The sequence below is a fragment of the Stegastes partitus genome, unplaced genomic scaffold (assembly GCF_000690725.1).
Source record: "Stegastes partitus isolate 25-593 unplaced genomic scaffold, Stegastes_partitus-1.0.2 Scaffold2194, whole genome shotgun sequence".
NCBI classification, from domain to species: domain Eukaryota; kingdom Metazoa; phylum Chordata; class Actinopteri; family Pomacentridae; genus Stegastes; species Stegastes partitus.
The window spans coordinates 53,808-75,579 of record NW_007579925.1 but is presented as its reverse complement, the minus strand read 5'-3'; the positions used below and the strand labels follow the sequence as shown (position 1 = coordinate 75,579).

At 41.5% G+C, this 21,772-nt stretch overlaps 2 protein-coding genes across 2 annotated transcripts; both read left to right on the top strand.

The window, feature by feature from the left end:
- The first annotated feature begins 618 nt into the window (after positions 1 to 618).
- LOC103374281 (DNA repair and recombination protein RAD54B-like) lies at positions 619 to 20,073 on the top strand. Its single transcript, XM_008304348.1, has 15 exons — positions 619 to 768; positions 898 to 1,087; positions 8,492 to 8,695; positions 10,155 to 10,454; positions 11,435 to 11,597; positions 11,706 to 11,931; positions 13,545 to 13,631; positions 13,724 to 13,844; positions 13,920 to 14,059; positions 15,860 to 16,150; positions 17,238 to 17,401; positions 17,496 to 17,757; positions 18,049 to 18,115; positions 18,195 to 18,392; positions 19,590 to 20,073. The coding sequence occupies exons 1-15, from the start codon at positions 622 to 624 to the stop codon at positions 19,808 to 19,810; spliced, it is 2,781 nt and encodes a 926-aa protein (XP_008302570.1). The 5' UTR covers positions 619 to 621; the 3' UTR covers positions 19,811 to 20,073.
- On the top strand, positions 4,066 to 8,181 carry LOC103374280 (fibrinogen silencer-binding protein-like). The gene is made up of 2 exons (XM_008304347.1): positions 4,066 to 4,499; positions 6,681 to 8,181. The coding sequence occupies exons 1-2, from the start codon at positions 4,093 to 4,095 to the stop codon at positions 7,234 to 7,236; spliced, it is 963 nt and encodes a 320-aa protein (XP_008302569.1). The 5' UTR covers positions 4,066 to 4,092; the 3' UTR covers positions 7,237 to 8,181.
- Positions 20,074 to 21,772: the final 1,699 nt, after the last annotated feature.

Below are 21,772 nucleotides of genomic sequence, written 5' to 3'. Positions count from 1 at the left end.
GTTTTTTTTACTCATTTTGCTGTGCACATGTGGAGCCTGCATGCCAGAAAACTCAGTGTCTTTTAATAAAGATTAAATAAAACTGTGTATACAGGAACTCCTAAATGAGAAAGACTTCTCCTGTCGATTAGTCATGGAAAATGAGAAGTGTGCAAGCTTTCTGTTCGTATCAAGAAACAAAAAAAGCTGTTGTGGGATGCGTGTTTGACTTAAAGTGGCTTACTTCTATGACTGCTGCTCACATCACAATGTCAGTGCTGAAACTGTATTTTGTGCAGCTCTGGTCAAATTTGTCATTAATTGGTTTCTCATGAAATAAAATAGCACACAAAATAATTGGCTGGACTATAAGAACCAACAGAGAAATGATTATAGAGAAAACACTGAGTTAGAACACACTGAAATCCTTCAGGGTAACTTTGCTCACTGCACAGAATAATTAGTGAATCAAGAAGGAACTGTAGATTTTTTTTTGGCTCTTCTTAAAATATCCTTGAGTGTTTCTGGTCCACTGATTTAAATGATGTGATAATATGCTGAGCAGAACCTCAACTCGCCAGTGTTGTATTGATATTCAATAATTGCCATCTGTCTTTAGGACATAGAAGAGGACAGAGCAGAATGCGGCGCTCAGGAGCTCCCAGCCAGCTTTTGGGTAATGCAATGAAAAAGCCAAGATTTGTGCCACCTGGAGCATCAACTTCATGTCTTGCGGCAGAATTCAAGCCTCTGACCCCTAAACTGGGTTTAGGCAATGCACTGGATAAGGTGAGTATCTCTCAACGTTTCACCTTCAGTCTGATCTCTCAATTTTCATCAACCGTGCTCATTATTCAGTGCATTCTCAAACCTCCTCACATGATAAATTTCTCTTTTTTTCTGTCTTTTGTCCTGCAGGTCCACAGAAGTCTTGCAGCTCCAGCTGTGAGTACGACACCATGTACCGTCCAGCCCAAAGCTGCCCAAACTGCTCCAGCCTTGTCCAGGGCTCTGGCTCGTGTTCTCAGTGCAACAGAGAGCAAAGAAAACGAGACAGAACACGAAAACCCTGACTCGGGAGACTGTGCAGAAGACAAGAAAGAAGCAGGTGAGACACAAAGACTACTAGTACTGGGAAATAAAATCTGTAAGATGTTTTTTTTTCTGTTGCACACAGAACAGCACACAGCTTATCTTTTCTCGATTATGAGCTGCTGTTTCCTCTCATGATGACTGCACTTCTTAATTGGCTGGCTCCTAAATCAAAACAAGACTTCTAATTAGTGCTCAATTAAAGGCAGATTGGCTGGAAAGCTCAACCAATTAGGCCAGTATGTTAAAAGGACAGTTTACTGGGTGTTTAATTAGATCTTGGTAATTTAGTCACTAACATTTTGAAATGGTTGGTAATTTTTTTTTTTCTGTTTTATTCAGTTTAAACAGCTATTTCTGTTTTTGATCATGACTTTTGGCTCAGCTAATATTATGATGTTGTTTATTAGCAGCTTCATGTCTGAATGAGCTCTTTTACTCACTTTTCTGTAAAAGTCACAAAAGCAGTCTCACTAGATTTAACTAGATCTGCAGTCACGTGAACAGATATATGCACAAGTGACATACTTCAGGTTGTGTGAAGTGATTTGAGGAGGGATTTTTCCACATTTCTGCATCAATATTGAGACACAGTTCGGGTGTCAAAATCACAAGCTGCTTTTTAAAAAAAAAAAAAAAAAAAAAAAAACTTGCTCTAAATTTCACATTTACTACAAACTGAAATGTCCAGAAAAATACATTTTCATTTGATAAAAACAAGTTTCTGATAGTTCAGATTAACGAGACTCACCAGTAATAACAAACAGGACCTGTTGTTTAGTTTCTTGCTTCCAGCTGTTTGTAGGAGTTTTTCCTCTGACTTCATTAAACACCTGCAGCATCAAACAACAGCAGGATTTCATGAATTATTCATACTTTATAAATTTTCCTTGGAAATGCAGCATCCTGCCTGCATGCCGAGGATCTGACCACAATCACAACAGCCTCAACATCACACACATCTGTATTTGACATGTTGAAGAACAAAGAAAGTTGGGAGGCATTCTTGCGTCTTTGCTTCCTTCTTGTTTATGTTGTGGGGGTAAAATATTGAGGTGGATGTAACCCCGGCATCCACCTCTGAAAAACACATCCATGCCTGCAGCCCAGATTTGATAAAACGGAGTGAAATCACTCCACTTACTCGCTACACGTCGCATGTTTGCAGAGTATTTTTGCACAAAAAGTAGCTTTCAAGAGTGAATGCAATCCAAAGCATAGAGAACTTTTTTGGATGCATTTGCCAGTGTTACACCATATTAGACAACTTCTTCAGCCTTTTTACAATACATTCTTTTAACTTTCTGTGCAGGTGCATGATTTCTTTTTATTTATTTATTTTTTTTTAACAGAGTCAAGCGAACAGTCCTGACTTCATCATACATTAACAATCAGAAAAAATTAATATTGCAAGTCATGTTTTGGCTAATATTGTGCAGCTTTAACATCAGACACATCTGTATTGGACATGCTGAAGAAAAAAGATGTTGGAGGCTTCTCATCTTTGCCTCGTTCTATTTTTTTTAGGGGTGACAAATATTGAAAGTATTTAAGGTGATGAATCTCCTGCATCTTTCTGTCAGGAAACTGTTCACATGTCTGCAGCCTCGCAGCACAGCTCTGATAAAACGGTGTGAACTCGCTGCACGTTTGCACAGATAATCGCTCACAAGAGTGAATACCATCCAAAGCAAACAGTCAACAGAACGGTCCTAACTCTGGTATACAATGTTTTCTTCCAACAATCGAAACAAACACAATATTGCAAAGTCAGTTTTTTCCCCCCAGTATTGCATAGTCTGAACATCACACACATCTGTAGTGGACATGCTGAAGAAAAATGATGTCGGAGGCATTGTTGCATCTTTGTTTCTTCCTCACAAGATTCAGAATATTTAAAAGGAGGCATCTCCTGCTTCTCTCCGGAGACAGCGTGCATGTGTCTGCAGCCCCGCAGCACATGTTCCATGAAACGGTGTGAAGTCGCTTCACATCGCAGGTTTGCCGAGTATTTTTTGCACAGATAATCGCGGACAGGAGCACAGCTCTGTCGGTCTCCTGCTCCGTGTCTAATAATAACGCCGTTAAACCGGCGGACAGAGGCTGAGTGACAGCAGGTCCAGCATTATGCAAATGAGCGGAGCAGCGCGGCGGCAGCAGCGGCCAGATTAGGACTGTGCTCGGGATCAGTGAGCCACCGCCGCTCCCTGCGTCCTCCTGCACGAGCAACTAGTGCCTCCGTTTTCCCGCTCGGGCACACGCGTCGTGCACGTTTGGCACACGCACGGTTCGCTCACGCGCCCCTCCACACATGTTTTAACGAGCTGAACGTGTGTTTGTGGTGCACAGTTGAGATTTTTGTGTCTGGATTCTGCAGACGCCGAGCAGCGCGCACAGGAGCGCTGGTCTACGGGCATGCGCGGCGCGCTCACAAAACCCCTCCCCCACTCAGTTAGTTAAGCCAGCGCTGGTTCACTTTATGCACACTTCTGGGGAAAAGACTCCTGACCCCTAATAACCTGAAATGTGGTGTTTGAACAGTGTTCTGTGCAGAGCCCTGTGCTGTTGTCTCCCAGTGCAGACAGACAGAGTCTGATTGTGCTCTGTGCTGTGCTTGGTTTGGGGTTTAGAGAGACCGAGCTGTAAGTAGGTCGGGCTGGGCTTAAGCGGCTTAGCTACGTCAGCCTAAGCTGGGAGGAATTCATCCAAAGCCCTCCGCGGTAGGCGGGGGCCTAAGCGAGGCTGGCCTAGTTAAGCCTGATTCTTATTGTGTGCAGCACAGCCTGTTTTTGTTGTGCAACGTAGCTGAGAGGGAACCCAGGAGTAGAGTGTGAAGCCATGCACTTGTTAGTCGTAGCCTATGTTTGAATCAGAGAGGGAGCAGAAATGTCTGGGAGTTAGACCAGTGTTAGTGTGGACTGAGAGGGGAGAGCAGAGACAGACAGGTGAGGATCCACAGCGCTGAGCGTGGTCTCTGAACCACAGGCCCGCTTTGGTCTGGAGGGTCCGCTATGCGATAAGATGGCGTCCAGCTCGGTGTTTCTGTCCAGTATGGTGGGCAAGGCTCGCTCCTCCAACTTCACACTCTCGGAGAAGCTGGACCTGTTGAAGCTGGTCCGCCCTCACATCCGCATCCTGGAGGAGCACACCAACAAGCACGCCGTCATCGTGGACAAGAACAAGTGCTGGGACACTGTGGCGGAGCAGTACAACGCCCTGGGAGGGGACCGGCCCCACCGCACTGCCCAGGGCCTCCGGACCCTCTACAAGAGGCTGAAGGAGTCGGCCAAGCAGGAAGTGATGCAGCGGAGACACGCCCAGCCGGAGTACAGAGCCAGCATCTCCGAGCCAACCAGGAGAATCATGGAGATGATCCCTCACCTGTTCCACCACGTGCCCATCCACGAGAAGGACCAGGCGCTGCGCAGGTACAGTGTGACCGACACAGCACAGACACACGCCCTAACACGAAAACACCACAGTCAGGAGAGTTCAGCCAGCAGATACACATCCTCATCTCCAAACAGAGTGTAGAGATGATTCAGCTCTGAGAGGAGGAGGAGCTGCTCTCAGATTCCCAATCAGATTACAGTCTCAATGTGCACCGTCAGGCTCGGCAGGAGAGCGCTGCACGTCCTGCTGCTTTTACTCTTCAGTGGCTTGTTCCGTGGTTCAAGTACGTCCAAAGTACTCCAGCATTCTTTTGATAATGATACGAGTGACTATTTATCACAGATCTGATCCAAAAATTCTGTTTATCTTGAGCTCCCAGCCAAAAAAACAAGTTTGAGGCAGAATATCCCAACACTAGAGTGTAAACTCACGATTATTTACATGCTTAGTTAACTGATTAATTGTTTGATCTTGAAAATGTTTGAAAATGTCCTCATGGTCCAAGATGACAGATGTCTTGTTTTGTCCACAACCCAAAGATGTTCAGTTTTCTGTCACGGAGAAGGAAAGAAGCCAGAACATGTTCATGTATAAGAAGCTGCAATCTGAGAATTTAGACTTTTTCTTCCTTCATCATCAAATTAGTTGACGATTAATTTAATGGTGGATGATTGTTGCAGCTCTGCGTTATCGTCATTATGAGGTTACTGAAAGTTTAACTCCACTCTTAGTTTGTCTGAAAAATTCCACTGACATTCTCATTTGAACTGAACCGTGGTTTCTTTTCCTTTTGAGAGAAAACTCTTAATCACTTAGTTTAGTTACTTAAAAACCTAACTGCTTAATTTGCTCACATCTAAGTTTTACAGATGCCAAGTTAAGTGGACATTTTCTTTCCAAAGAATCAGCAGAACACTTGCTCCTGACACTCTCATATAACATATTCTCATATTCTTCCAGTAATCTTGGATAAAGCAGATCATTAATAGTACTCTAATATTCTTAGTTACTTATTGTTGGCAGATCTACACGGAAAAAACACCACTAAGGTACTTTTTTTTACATCTAAGAAGCTGCAATCAGAGAATTTGACTTTTTTCTCTCTTAAAAAAATACTCCGGTCAAATAATCGATGATCAAAATGGTTGGAGTTAAAGTCATTAGTTTGCAGCTGATTGATTAATTGTTGCAGGTCAGAACTGTTGTTCAGTGTAGAAAGTACGGGTCGTGAGTGTTTCTGCCAAAGCAACGAGAACACCAACAGAAGAAGAGCAGGGAGATCTTGTCACCTGTTAGCCTAAAACCGGCAAGATTTGTTGGCAGATCCTTTAATTTCCTCTCAGTCTGCTCTGATCAGTCACCTAATCCTTTAATTGATTTATTCAACCATTTGAACTCCAAGCAGTTTCTGGGCATTTTTATTGATTTTTTTTGCTCCTGTTGCATTTTTCCTAACTGCAATATGAAGTCCTGCACCTCTACAGAAACCGCAAAACCACGAGTAGATGTAGAGAGACCTCAGAAATGTGTTTTGTGCAGCATGACACAACATAAAAAGAGACATGTTTATTTTCTTTGATTCTGTATTTGACACAAAAAAAAACATTGAATCAAAGTGTGCAACATTTTTAAAAGTGCTGACAAGTGTTAATATTGGAAAAAAGAAAGTTAATCAGTGCACTTTTGCTAATTTTTCTATTTGTGCATGCTCTGTGTGGACACAGCCTGCAGTTCATCCTCTGAATTTTTGTCACATGACTGTTTGTCACAGCTGAGTCAGTCATTGCTTCTTGGTTGTGCAAAGAAACGCATCATTTTTTTGCCTTTTATAGAATCTGGTAAAAGCAAACTGTTTATTTTTGGCAATTTTAAATAATAAAGCATGTAGAATAAAGTGATTTTTATTTGGTATTATGATTTCAGGCTCAGATTTTGTTAATTTTCCTGAACAAAATGAAAGTCAAGCATGATTAGATCAAGATTTATCAGTTTTAGGTGTTTCAGCAGTTTCTAGCTCTGATAAATGGTGTCATTTTGGTGAATGTTTGTACAAAGACAACACACCTTTCAGATGTACCTGCAGGTTTTGGGGTTAATCTACATTATTACCAACAGAGGTCAACACACTCTTCACATAAACAAGATATAGTCAGCCAATAAATGCTGTTTAAGTGCTCCAGGCTCACTCATTTTTATCCCTCTTTTTCCATTTGCAGATTAATATACAGCAAGCACAACTCTCCCATCGAGCATCCTGGCAGCAGCTCCTCTCTGGCCGGACTCCAGGATTACTCAGCAGCTGTCCCAAGTATCCCCCATGAGGTGGTCCAGCTGGACCCTGAAGAGGATGTAAAACCTCCGCCAGACCTCCCCATCCTCCCCTCACACACAGGCCCGGGGCTGGACGGAGGCCCGGAGCGAGAGGGGGAGCAGGACTTGGGCAGCGTCCACGATTACGAAGCCTCGCTGTCTCCGTCCCCTTCCTCCGTCAACATCCCCCTCTCCACGTCGCCGCTGCCCTTACGCCACGACCTCTACCCCAACGACATCTACCCCCACCACGAGCCCGACAGGTTTCGCCCGCTGCACCTGGCCAAGGAGGAGCACGAGCTGGTGCTGGCCAACCACAGGAAGGTGGCGCTGTACCTGGAGGAGAAGAGGGAAGGACTGAAGAGGAAGCAGGAGCTGGAAGAAGAGCTCCTCAGAGCCAAGATTAAAGTGGAGAAACTGAAGGCTGCCCGGCTGAGACACGGCCTGCCAATTCCTCTATAACAAGTACAAACTCGCGCATCGGTGGCGGCTGTTGGAAAGGGAGAGGCTCGGAGGAGTTTAAAGTGTGGCAATCATCGGTTTTGCGTTGTGAGAACTTGAACTTATTTTGGAAACATAGTGCCTCGTACAAGACGCGGGTAGCAGGAGACTCATGTTGCCATCATCATTTCCACAGGCATCGGTAACACTGTGACAGGCCAAAAGGGGTGAAATAACTGTGAACGTTTGGAAGGGAATATTTGTAGTGTTGGCTGACATGTACCTTACTGGAGCTTTTTCCTGTATGATTCTGTCATCGATGTGTAACTACGGAAGTGTTGTCTTTATTATCCAGGATTATCTGGAAATTGGTGTGATTGGGTAAATGTTCTGTTTGTCAAGAGAGCGTCTAAATAATCTGGAATCGGTAAAAAAAAAAAATCCCTAAAATGTAACACCCCAGTTTACTAGCAAGGAACACGTCAGTACCAGGGTTGGAGCGAGAATCAAACTTTCAAAGGCCTTTATCATATGATGATAATACTGTAGAACTGCAGCAATTTATCGCCAACTACTGTGATAATTGATCAGTCGGTCTAAATTCTGTCATTCCAGCCTCTTAAAATGTGAATATTTTCCAGTATTGTTATATTGTTCCTCCTCCGTGACAGTAAACCGACATCCTGTGTTTTGGGAAACACACTGAGAGATTAATCGAAAATAATCGTGAGCTGCAGCCCTGACGTAAAAGCCAACTTCTGTGAATGAATCAACAATGTTCAAGTCCGAAATGCTCCCCTGATGGCCAGCTGAGCGAACAAAAGAAGGGAGAGACGCTGTTGGTTTTTAATCTTATTGCTATTTAATGTAACATTGATTGTATTGTAATGTTGGTCTGTATGTGCTGTCAGTTTCTCTTACAGTTTGTTCACTTATTTCTATTAAAAAATAAAAACGTTCTTATTATACCGGCTGTTTCTTTTCTGGATTTCGTCACTTTTTTCTGATTCTTCTGAATCCCTGTTTTAGAGGATAATGACAAAGGATCATGACCGAATCACCTCATGTTTGCATTCTTGCGTCACTGTTTCGCCCTCATGTAGACATCTTTGTTGTATTTTTTTCAAGCTGGTTCTCGCAGTCGTCTGTGGATGTACATGAAGGCGCGGGGCTGCCTTGGTGCACCAGTGACCTCTGCTGGCGGCTTGTCAGCCTTGTTCCTCGCTGCATGCTGTTGGTTTTCATCCGCTGTAATTCTTGTTTTTTTATGTTACAGAGGTGACTCCCAGGTCTCCTGAAACCCCTCGGCCTCCTGCAGGCTCAGACGGCGGCTGCAGTCAGGATGGAGTGCGGTACCTCAGCGTGGTCTGGTGTAAGGCCAGCAAGAAGAAACACAAGCGCTGGGAGGGCGACGCGGTGCTGATTACTAGAGGACGCAGCGTCACACTTAAGGACATGGAGGGGAAGGATATTGGAAAGGGTGAGGCACACACACTACATGTTTATGTTTATATTTTTCCTTGTCACATTTTATAGGAAAAGCTGTGTAAAGCGGATAAACCTTTGCTTAAACCCCTAAAAGCTGATCTCTTTGCATAAAAGTTGCATATATTTAGATTTTTCTACATGAAAATAACCCCTCTTCGTGCCTTAAAATGGCTAAGATGTAACTGGGAGGTGCAAATCTATTAAATCAGTGCTTCTCTCTCCACTCAGAGCACTGTAGTATGAAGAAAGTTCCACATATTCAGGTTTTCTTTTTTGTTAAATGGCTGGACAAAACCTAAAACCCTGTCAGAGGTAATGGGTGGTAATCAGCTTTCTTTGTTAACAAGGTTTTCTTCTTCAGACCCCGTATTTGCTCTCATGAAAAGGGCTGTTTAGTGCATCGTGTAGCTCTTCTTTGTACAAAATCATCTATCAGGTTGTTATAATGGGGGGAAAAAAATCTTTCTATCTCTGCAAATGAGGCTTTTAGGACGCTGTTTTTCTTGTAAATTAATATATTTCTTGTCCCAATCGTTGCACTCTAAAGGCAGCGCTTCATTTCTAACACGACAGCTGCACTTTAGAGCTGTTAAACTTTAAACTCCATACGTTCAAATATGATGCTCTACAAATGTCTGATTATGACGGACATGTGGAAATCGCTTTGGCCAGATTAAAATGAGTTTCTGTTATTCATTGAATATTCTTTGCAATAAATACCAACAGATGAATAATTTTTGAAGTCTTTATGGGAATTACTGAGGGCAGTTCGGTGCATAAATGTGACACTTGGATTTTGGACGTTAAATTATAATGGCAGAAAGTACTTAAACTGCACTGTCGGGCTGCAACTAATGATTATTTCCATTGTCAACAAATCGCATAGATTATTTCCTAGAATAAACGATTAGTTGTTCGGCCTATAAAATGTCAGAAAATGGTGACACATCTGTTAGCGTTTCTCAAGTAACACGATGACAAATGTCTTGTTTTGCCCAGAAGCAAAAAATATTCAGTCTACTGTTGTAGAAGAGGAAAAAAGACAGAAAATATTCATTAGTACGGAGCTGGAATCAGAGAATTTAGACATTTTTTCTTTAAAAAAAAAAGAAAGAAAAGCTACCTGAGCTGATAAATTAATTATCGAAATAGTTAATTTTCTGTTTATTTAAACTAATTAACTGGTGAAGCTTTGTTTCATACAAAATTAAAGACGTATGTTTAAAATTTTTACTGAATGTTAGACTAACAACATAAATATATTTGACTGGTTTATGTTGCTGTTGAAATGTGTCCTGTGGCTTTAGCAATGTACGTATGGAAACTAATCAAACACTTTTCAACTACACAAAACCTTCAAGCATCATCAAAACTGGCAGAGAGGTGACATATAGAAGGAGACTTATACTAGATCATTCTTCCCAGCTTACATGATGTTGTGGGTGTTACAGGTAGCGGCTACAAGGTGTCACAGCTGGCGTCGCTGTCTGAAGGAGAGACCCTGATGATCGGCGGGAAGGAGGTGGAGGTGATGGGAGTCATTTCTGCAGAGGACTTCGCCAAAGGCCGCTGTTTCCAGGAGGTTCAAACGGAGCAGGTGGAGTCGCACGCAAAGTCTGCTCCACCTCCACCCCGTCGCTTTGCATCCAAACCTTTCTGTCCTCCTACGATGGTGGGCCGAGCGGAGCAGCCAGAGAGGAAGCCAGAGGAGGAACAGACCTGCAGGCCTCGCCATGACCCCCTAGCTCCAGGTGAGTAAATCAGAAGGTATTTTACTGATCAGAACAGGAGAAAGTCTGTCTCCTGGATGCACAGATTCCCATCTGTAGTTCTACGTGTGATATATATAGAGAGTATATAGAGATACTCTGTGGAGTTCCCAATATAAGCTGTATATTGTATTTTCTTATTTTGTTGCTCATAGTTAGGAGAACCTGTCTGCAAACTGCAAAATGGGCTATTATTTAAATGTCACTATTTAATATCTCCTGCTGTGATTTTAATGGCTTAACTGTTGAATTTGGGTGATTGAACATCGATTTTAGTGTCACACTGATTGATTGCGTGTGATAACAACGGCGGTATGGAGAACAAAACAAATGTGGTTAAACTAAACTAGTCCTGCACTTAAAACCTTAGTTAAGTGAAAATATTAAAGTGTTAACAGCAAAATGTACCTAAAATAGGACAAATTAAAGTGCTAATTTTGCAGAATATTGCTCTCTGTTAGTATTTTGCTTTCATGTTACTACTATATTGCCTTTTACTGCTGTAGATGTTTAAGACTGAACTACTTTATACACTGTTGTCTAGTTTAGTTTGCAGCAATGCGTCATATTTAGTTTAAAAGTTGAAGATATTTAGCAAATGTGCTTTAGTTACATCCCACCGCTGACAGTAGTCTTGTGACGAGGGTCTACGCTGCGTTCACGCTCCCCTATGGATGAAAACAAAGAGGTTAAAGTGAATAACGTAACATATAGAAGTAGACCCCTCTCACTTTATAAACCTGTGTTGTTTATTTCCACTAAAACCTGAGTTCAGATTGATTGGATATTTAAACACATCAGCTCAAGGTGGATGGGATTAAATTTTTAATATTTAGCTTCATCCTGTTCTACAGACGCCAGTTACTTGTTCATACGTGCTTTAATTTGATAGAACATTCCTTCTTGTGTCCATAACAGAGCAAAAATAAACCTTTTATTTGATCCTATTTGTGTTATTCCAGGTGCCCTGGTGATGCCTCGCCCCTCGTCCAACCACCAGTGGTCTAACAACAAGTTGGGGCTTCCTGTGGTGGATGTTGTGGTGGATCCACACCTGACCGCTCACCTGCGACCTCACCAGAGGGACGGCCTGCTCTTCCTCTACGAGTGTGTCATGGGCATGAGGTGAGAGTGCTGCTGCTGTAGCATACAGTTAAGCCCGAAATTAAAGGTAAAGATAAATAATCTAAAAGCAATCGCAGCTTTTATCAGGATCATTCTGATGTGTTTCAGAGCTGTGGGTCGGCACGGTGCCATCCTGGCTGATGAAATGGGTCTGGGAAAGACGCTGCAGAGCGTTGCGTTGTCCTGGACGCTGCTGAAGCAGGGCCCTTATGGCGGGAGGCCGGTGGCCAAGCGAGTCCTCGTGGTGACGCCCGGCAGCCTGGTGCAGAACTGGAAGGCAGAGTTTAACAAGTGGCTGGGCCGGGAGAGGATCAGCGTCTTCACCGTGGACCAGGTGAGGAGGACGAGGGAAAGTTGTGGTGTTTAAATTCACAGAGTGAGAAGAGAGATTTTGTAGTAGATCAGAAGTTAGTTTTTCATGCAGTGAAGACAGTTGTATGTACAAAGAATTCCTAGAATATTTGCCTACTGTGCATATAGAAGTACAGCAGGTGGCAAAAACCACGTGGAAGCCAGTGAAGAACCAATAAACTGTCATGGAATCAAAAAAATTAGAAATTTAAAGAAATACTCACATAGAAGTGTTGTTCTGTTCTTGATACGGTACTATCAGCTCACTAGGAGTGTGAAAAGTGTTCTTGTGTCTTTATCTTTTAAAACTTTATAAATGAGACACATTACATTCTAGTTGTTTTGCGTTTTGGTTTAATTTGATGTCTTTTTCCAGTATGATCTTTGGATTTTCTTACTGTAATTTCCGTACTATTGAGCGCACCTGAATATAAGCCACACCCACTAACTTTAAAAAGAAAACAAGTTTTGTACATATACAGGCCGCACTTGTCTATAAGCTGCAGGTGTCCATGTTGGAACATGAGATATTTACACAGAAAGATTTTTTAAACTGTTCGTTAAATACGAACGGTAGCATACACAAATATGTAAATGCTTTTTTACGAACAGTGTTTGTAACACGGCTGGCTAAAAAAATAAAAAACACAGCAGCCTACCAGGAAAAGTCATTGATTGCTATCTTCATCTTCCTCCTGCGCACTAAAACCACTAAAGTCGTCTTCTTCAGTGTCGGAATTGAACAGCCTCAGAATGACTTTGTCACACACTTCCTCAGTCTCTCTTTTGTTGTCGCTCTCAATGGCACTTTCGTCTCGAGGCAACTTCGTAAAAATCCATAAATTAGCCACATCGTTGTTTAAAAGTTCGTGAAAAGAGTAGCGGCTTATAGTCCGGAGTTTACGGTAATTTAATGTGTTTTTGTAAAGCACTTAAAAACTCAAAATGTCATTTAGTCTAATCAAGCATGTATGAAGCCCTTTACTCTCTGAACTAGGAGCAGGTTTTGTCTGTTTTCTTTGCTCCTGTCACATTTTCACTCGCTGTGGGTCCATTTGTTACTGTAATATGTAGCTCTGCAAACTGGTGGCTCCGTTTACATTTTTACAACCTCTACAAACTCCGCGTTTTTCATTCTGCCTTGCACATCAACTTGAGGAAGATGTTTCATCATGCTGAATATATCTTCCAACAACTTTCTCCTCTGTTTATCATTCTTGAGCCACGCTGCATTTGTTTTACTGATCCAGTATCTTTTACTTTCCTGTCTTTCTTGCCATCTCCTCTCTGCTCCGTGTAAACACTGCCTGTAGTTAAATCAAACATGAACAGAATTTTTGTCATGTGACTGTGTTTTGCAGCTCAGTCAGTTATGGCTTCTCGGTTGTGAAGGAGTGTAGAGTTGTTTTTTTCTTTTTCAGAACCTGGTTTATTTATAATGAGTTATTAAAATTAGACATGTGGTAAAAGGGATTTGATCAAATATCCATCTCAAAGAAAAACTCTCACAGTTCTGTTCAGTTTATGTCTCTCAAAACTCTTGCCATGTTTTGTGGTTCAAAGGTTTAATAAATGTTTTTATTGGCTTATGTTTAGGACCACAGGATCGAGCAGTTCGTGTTGTCTCCTCTGCACAGCGTCCTCGTCATCAGCTATGAAATGCTGCTGCGCTGCCTCGAGCAGGTACGTCCACCTTCTGCCAAGTGCGCATTTCACAGATGAATCAACGTATATCATGTTTGTGCTTTTATTCAGTGTTTTCTTTCTGCTTTTAGGTACAGAAGGTAGAGTTTGGTCTTGTCATTTGCGACGAGGGTCACAGGTTAAAGAACAGTAGCATCAAAACGTCTTCAGCGCTCAGCAGCCTCAGCTGTAACCATAGAGTCATATTAACAGGTACGTATCTGACTGAAAGAGGAGTCCCAGGCGTCTTGCGTTGTTTTTCTAACATGTTGTCTCTGTGATTTGAAGGCACGCCGGTACAGAACGACCTGCAGGAGTTCTACGCAATTATAGAGTTTGTTAATCCGGGGATTCTTGGGTCGTCCACTGGTTATAGGAAAGTGTACGAGGAACCGATCCTTCGCTCCAGACAGCCGTCCTGCACAGAGGTGATGCTATATATTCCATCTGGCTTTCTTTTTTGTTCTATCTCAGTTCATCAGGGCCCTTCTGCTTGACAATCTCTGCTTTGCTTCAAACCTTTTTTATCATTAACTCTAGATGTTTAACAATTTGTTGAAATTCAGTGTTCAATTTTTTTTGCACATTGAAACTAAGATACGAAGAAATTGTTAATAAGGGCGTATTTTTCATTTTTGGACCACACTTTAAAGGATGGAGAAACAGCGTGCACTGCTACCTATTATATATTATATATATCTATTATACTTACTGAATTTATTTTGTTTTTGGAAGAGACATTTGAAGGTAAACTCTTCAGCAGTTCCTATAAATGTACCTGTTCTCACACTTCAGCTTGAGACTGGAACACGAAACAAGAGAATCCGTTTCAAACAGGATCATGAGAATAATTTACCACCAAAGCTTAACAAGGTTCACGCAAAGTACATTTAATTGCTGTTAATTATATGGCAAGGCACAAGAGTTCCTCTCAGAAAAAGCCCACTATTCTGACAAGGTCTGCCCTCATAGATGGGTCATGATGGCTTCAGTTTATTAATATTTCAACTCACCCATAATCAGAGACTATTTGATGTATTTTTCCAGTATTGCAGATTCTGAATCAAAGACATGATGAGAAATGATAGTGGAAATTTCAGGCTTTTATCTTTAATAGTTCCTGAAATGTCGATGTTCAAACAGCAAAGTGTGTCGACAGGCAATTTAGCTGAATATTGTATCTCGTAAAGCGGTCGTAGTTGATAAATCAATCTCAAATTTCACAAATATCTTAACAAATTTACCACTAAAGTCGTGCTCATATAAATGCATCAGATTACTATTCAGTGTATGTCAAGGCTTGTAAATCTCCCTCAGACAAATCCTACTGCCTCAACAGGAAGTGAGAGCTCAAAGATGGGACTCGTTCTACTGGCTTTAATATATTTTTTAGAATATTTTCTGAGAAGTTAGAAATTAATTATACTTACCATCCAACCACTGAAACTAATTTATCTGTTTAGGAATGCAAATAAATAACTAGAATTTGACGTCTTAATCAAGAAATCATAAAATTTGAGAAGTCACGGATAACAATAATAACTATATTTTAGCATTAAAGATATAATTTCAGTTAAAGAGCTTCTACAGACTGGTGTCTTAACCATTAAAGAAACATAAATGATTTTTTAAATTACCAGTGCTGTTAATTTAGGGCTTTGTGGCATAAACCGGAAATTGGTGGTGGTCTGATATATTTAAGCACTGTACCTTTAATAAATGGGATGATTCCCCGCTGAGCATCCCTGTACTACATTGTCATGTCTTTCATACTATTTCATGTTGTACTTTGTGCTGAAATGTTACTCTGTCTGTGTACCCTTATGTGGGATTCTGTGTAGTTTGTATTGTCATGTTATGAGATGGAAGTCAAGGGCTGGTCTGTGGAAAAGAATTTCCCCCTGGGGACAATAAAGTCAAAGTCTATGGGAAATGAAAGTGAAAATTCAGGCATTTCTCTTTAATAGCTGCTGAGATGTTGTAATTCAAACAGCCTCAAATTTCAATGTGTTAAAAAAAAAACCCTGCAGCAATTGGGTCCACGTGTAATAAAAAAAAAAGTTTATCTGAAAAATATCAAGTAAAAAAATTGTACAAATATCCATATTTGATTCAATAAAATTTTCAATCAAATCAGAGATGGCTGAGTAGAAATTGTCATAAAAGATGTGATGATTTGAGGTCATATATGCATTAACAGCTGTATTAAATCTCACGTCGGCCAACAGGACGAGAGAGTTTTGGGCGAAGAGCGAGCGTCTGAACTCTCCCGTCTGACCGGCATGTTCATCCTGAGGCGGACGCAGGAGATCATCAACCGATACCTGCCTCCTCGCCTCGACTGGACGCTGTTCTGCGAGCCGTCGCCTCTGCAGCGAGAGCTTTACCTGCAGCTGCTCAGCCACCGGGTGTTCAGAGCCTGCCTTCAGGCCTCCACCCAGACCCACACTCACCTGGCCTGCATCACCGCGCTGAAGAAGCTCTGCAACCACCCCGGCCTGCTGCACTGCACTGTCAAGGTTGTGTTCTCCTTTATAAGCCATCAGAGGAAGAGAAACCTGCATCTTTCTGACTCTGTTGATATGTTGATCGTGCTGACAGCCCCGTATTGTGGTCATTTATTCAACTCAAGCTCTACGATTAAATCATCACGAGTCGGACAGTTGAGCCCAAATGTATTCGTACTCGTGAATACAGTTTCCAACATTTGTAAATTTACTTTTCAAAGAAATGTAGTCTAAAATTTCATGAAATATGTACGAAACTCAAAAGGAATGTGCGTAAAACAGGTTTTTAATTAGTTGAACATTTGTTAATAACTAAGAATTTCTTGCTGGTTTAAGCCACAAATCATTCATCCTGATTTCATTATTTTACTAAAAATGTACCTTAAAATTGTTGTAAAATTTTGAGGAAATGTAGCTTCTATACTGTTTCAAGTGCTCCTGGTAGTTTTTGCCATGTTCTGTTGGGTTCTGATAGAAATGAGAATGGCAAACAACTTATAGCGCACCACAAAATTATTTATATTCCTGCCAAATTTTGAATTTACAAACAGATTTCTTCTGGCTAGAAATGACACAAACAAGTAACAAAAGACTAAAAATGGTGTTAGAGATGTTAATATGAAATTTTTACCTTTTTTACTAAAAACGCCTTGTCCCAAATTATATATACTCTTTGAAATCTTCGCGATTGTTTAAGAAACTGAGACTCTGTTAAGGGAACAGAAGAGCAGGGTGATGGAGAGGAAGCCTTGAACCTCAAAGAGCTGAAGATTGACACAATGAGGAACAAAATCAGACACTAGAACAACTGTTGGACTCATGTGGAGGAAAATAAAGGCTTTGACACTGATTACTGAAAAAGAGGATGAATCATTTTGGACATGGCATTGTAAAGTAAAAAAACAACTTGAAGTAGTTAAAATTCATCATTACCATCTCTAACACAACGTCTTACTGTCTTATGTCCCTTGTTTATGTCATTTCCAGCCAGAAGATACCTGTCGGTCAAATAACAGTTTAATTTACACCACAATCCGACATGAGTGTGAGTAGTTTTGGGCTTAATTGTGACCATGTGTGCTGCATTGCTTGTTTGCAGGAGAGAACTGATCGCGGTTCTCTGGAGAGTTCTTTATACGAGGGCCTGGGAGAGCTCTTCCCAGAATCTTATTCTTCAGGAGGATTCGATGCTGCTGATTCTGGAAAGCTGCTGGTTCTGTCAGACCTGCTGACTGCTATCAGACAACTGAGCCCTTCAGACAGGTGTGTGTGCAGGCAGAAGACCGTCAAGTGTTTGCATGACTGTAAATTTGTCCAAACACCTGCACATTTAACAACACGTGTGTTTCCCCTGCAGGGTCGTGGTGGTGTCGAACTACACTCAGACGCTCGACTTGCTGCAGGACGTGTGCGTACGCTCGGGCTACACCTTCTGCCGACTGGACGGACACACGCCTACGAACCAGAGGCAACGGCTGGTCGACGGTTTCAACAGTCCCTATTCTCAGAACTTCCTCTTTCTGCTGAGCTCTAAAGCAGGCGGCGTCGGACTCAATCTGATCGGCGCTTCCCACCTGGTGCTGTACGACATCGACTGGAACCCCGCCAACGACATTCAGGTACGACACACACGACCACGGTTCAAATTCTGTGACGCTGTTTGCCTTATGCTCTCGTCTAATTTGCCTGAACACGTGCAGTTGAAACCAGAAGTTGACATACACTGTATAAAAAGACATATAACCTTTTTTTTTTTCTCACTATCTGACAATAAATGTGACTAAACTTTTCCTGTAAATTGAGTTACTGCCGTCGAATGGCCCTCATGTACAGTACATGGATATCCACCAGGTGGCACTGTGTATTTGTGTCATTCTCCTCTGCAACTTTTCCTCCTCTGTGGTGTCCAGGCCATGGCCCGAGTGTGGAGAGATGGTCAGAAGAAGACCGTGCACATCTACCGGCTTCTCACTGCAGGTAACAACACATGCAAACACATCATGAGCCACAAATTTAGGCACATCCAGGCTCATTATAAGTTTTATGTTCCTCTCAGGCACCATTGAGGAGCGTATATTTCAGAGACAGGTGTCCAAACAGGGGCTCTCTGGGACTGTGGTTGACCTGGGCAAAGGGTCGGAGCACACGAGTTTCTCCACCAGCGAGCTGCGAGATCTCTTCAGCCTGACGGACACGCCGTCGCTGACCCACGACCTGCTGAACTGTGGCTGCAGCATGGACGGCTCCATCAACGGTAGGCTTGTGAACACGACAGCAGAGGGTTGTGCTACGAGGCCAGATCTTGAGCTTAAAGTCAGAGTTTTCAGTGCCATAAAGGTGGCTCTGTATTTAACCTGACTAGATCACCATGGTAACTGATGCTGCGGAGCTATCCTGATCTGCAGCAGGTTCTGTTTTACATTTAAATAGGCTGTAAGAACCACATTTTTAACCAAGTCTGAAAATTCTTAGCTGAGACATTACGTTATATCTGCAAACCTGTTGAGCTCCACGTTACTAAAACCACTGAACGAAGCCGTGCAGTTACAGTATGGCACGCTGTATGCATCCTGTTGCCATGGCAACCCATCACTGTTTAGCTAGTGATGCAGAAATCTCAGAATTATGTTTTGTTTTTGTTTTTTTCAATGTTTGGTCCTGATTTGCTGCTCAGTCCATTTGCACTGCTGGTACTGCAGCTGATTAGGACACAGATTAGAAAATGTTTTATTTTGTTGATATTTATTACAGAGAATTTTCAATCCGTAACATGCATTTCACTCTGATTCAGCCACAAATTGAAGTGATATCCTGCATTACAGGACAGCGTGACACTTAGATGAACTTCAATACAATATGTTTACATATATATACTGCATTCTTAGTAGTCCTCCGATATAACAAGCTGTTGACTGAAGTAGGTGGCACACGGTTGTTTTGTTTTGTGCAGAAAAAGAGTCACAAGATGTTTCGTGTACCTGATCCTGCTTGTACACACAAAACAAAAGAGACAAAGGGCACACAAAACAAAGAGCCTTCATAGGTATAGACAATATATACAGAACATATGAAGCAGTGTTTACAACCTGGATATGGAGATTTACACTTTTTAAATATAAGGTGGCTACAGAATAGGATTAAATGCCTCTTTTTATGAATTTGAAGCAGAAATCTGCGACTCCTTTATAATTTTACAATACTGGTCTCCATCAATGGTTTCAGGATGTACTGCAAACTCTGTTGAATAGTAACTACGTTTGCTAAGGATGTAGTCTAACCCCCCCCACTGATGATAATGTACCTGTAAAGTTGAAAACCGCCTCCGTGATATTAGTCATTAGTTTTCTCAGTCACACAAAGAAAGCCCGACTCTGTCAAACCTGCATCGTAGTCCAGCTCTCAGTACGTGACCAGACATCCGTCACATACATGTGCTCGCTCTTGTCTTCAGTCGTCGTGGCGGACGAGGAGGAGGCTCCTGATAGGCCGTGCCAGCTCGGTCGTCAGGGCGACCGGGGCCGTGCGACGCAGAAGCACCTCAGCATGTCGGAGCTTACGCAGTGGCGGCATTTCTCAGGCGACACGCACACCTTCTCAGACGCGTACCTCGATCACGCCCGAAGCCACATCACCTTCGCCTTCCAGACCACCGTCTCCCACGCAGCTCAGTAAACAGTAAACACCCGGCTGCTCCACTCGCGCTCATGTATCTTCTCCCACATGTTTGTCTCCGGGGCTCTCTGGGCTTTGTCAGCCCAGATACGACGTGTGACTAAACCCTCGACAACTGCCAACAACAACAACAACAACAGCAGCACAGTTTCCAGCGGTTTTAAATTGCAGTGTTTATGAGATTCTTCATGTTGTCTGTCTGTGTTCTCTTTATTTATTCAAAGCAATTTGCTGCAAAAGTTCATGAAATAAATGAAACCCAAACAGAATGTGCGTAAAACTGATTTTTTCGTTAGCTGAACATTCATTAATGACTCAAATTATTCATACTCGTACAAGACACAATGTGATAAAACATGAGATGCTGATGATTGATTTTTATCTATTTCTATGATATTTTTGAAAAATTTTTACTGAAAGTGTCTTTACTCAATAAGCCCCTGTTTGCAGCCACATCATTGAGCGGGTTCTTATAATTGCTATTAAACTTCCTGCACGTCTCCACTGGGATTTAGTTCCTCTTTGTGTTGATCTCCAGGTTTTTAGAATTTTGGAAGGCTTCCTTACCATCACTCTTCAGTTCCTCCACAGATCTGCATTTTGACAAATTCAAGAGATATGAATAATTTTATACATGGTGCTTTTCATAATTTAAATAATAATAATAATTCTGATTGAAATAATTGTATTGTTTGGAGAAAATGCAGCTTCTATCACATTCCAAATTGTCCTAGTTTACATTAGATTCCTAGTTTTCCACTTTTTTTTGGTAAAAATGAAAAAAGAAACAGTTAAATTCCTTATTTATTGTTGTGTTATTTTCTCTAACTGAATGTCTTTTTATCATTTTCAACAGGTCAAATAAAAATCCACTATAAATCAAAATTTTGCATAAATATGAATAATTTGGGCAGTAGCTGTACGCCTGCCTTTGTCTGCACCATGATCCTTAAAATAGGTTAAAAACTTAAAATATATATTTGTCATCTCTTATGCATTTGGTCAATCCTGTTATTCAATGACTACATTTTGTCATCATCAAGCTCATTTTTTCTGTTTACGATTTAGCTTGAAAACATCTAATTAAACTGAAAACTTTTTTACTGAGAGTTTACTGGAACAGTATTACCAGAGATACAAAAAAAATGGGTTGTTTCATTTCAAATGATCACATTTTTGAAAACAATTTCTGTCCAACCATCTCTGGTTTACCTGGAATTTTTATAGCGTAAAACATGGATATTTATGAAGACGTGCAAAATTTTAGCTTGATATATCAAGTACTGTCTGCAGTAAATTTATTTAAATATTGCCCATTGACCTACTTTTAGCACATTAAAATTCAAGGCTGTTTGATCAACAATATTTAAGGAACTATTAACTGTTGTTTCTCATCATGACATTGATTCAGATTCTGCAATATTTGACAAAAAGATCGAATAAACTCTGATTATGGGTGAGTTGAAAGTTTATTTAACAAAAGGTCAACTAGTGATATTTTCTGAACCATATGTGGCTGCATGTGACAATAGTGAACAAAAATGTAAAGAAAAAAACTAACTTTTGTTTCAATTTTCCAACTGATTGAGTAGCTATGACAAGTCGAACCACAAAAACCAAAATATTCTTCGATAGTTTGATCCAAGTAGAGTTCTGGAGTTCGATGGGTGCCTGAGTGTGACAGATTCACTGGTGTTTGTTTTATATCCACATACTCTAGATAAGGCCTTGTAGGAGAGCGACGTCTGTGCCCTTCTACAACCATATTTACTGTGTCAGCGGAAGAATTTTCATTTTCCTGGGTGATGTATGGAGAGAATGTGCACACGGCCGGCCATTCAGAAGAATGAGTTTACAGCCGTCTCCATCCGGAGCCGAGTCCCCCGGTAGGAGGATGGAGGCAGTCAAAGGGCGAGCGTGTTCAGCCCAAACCGCGGCGCTTTAATGCCACAATTTGTTATG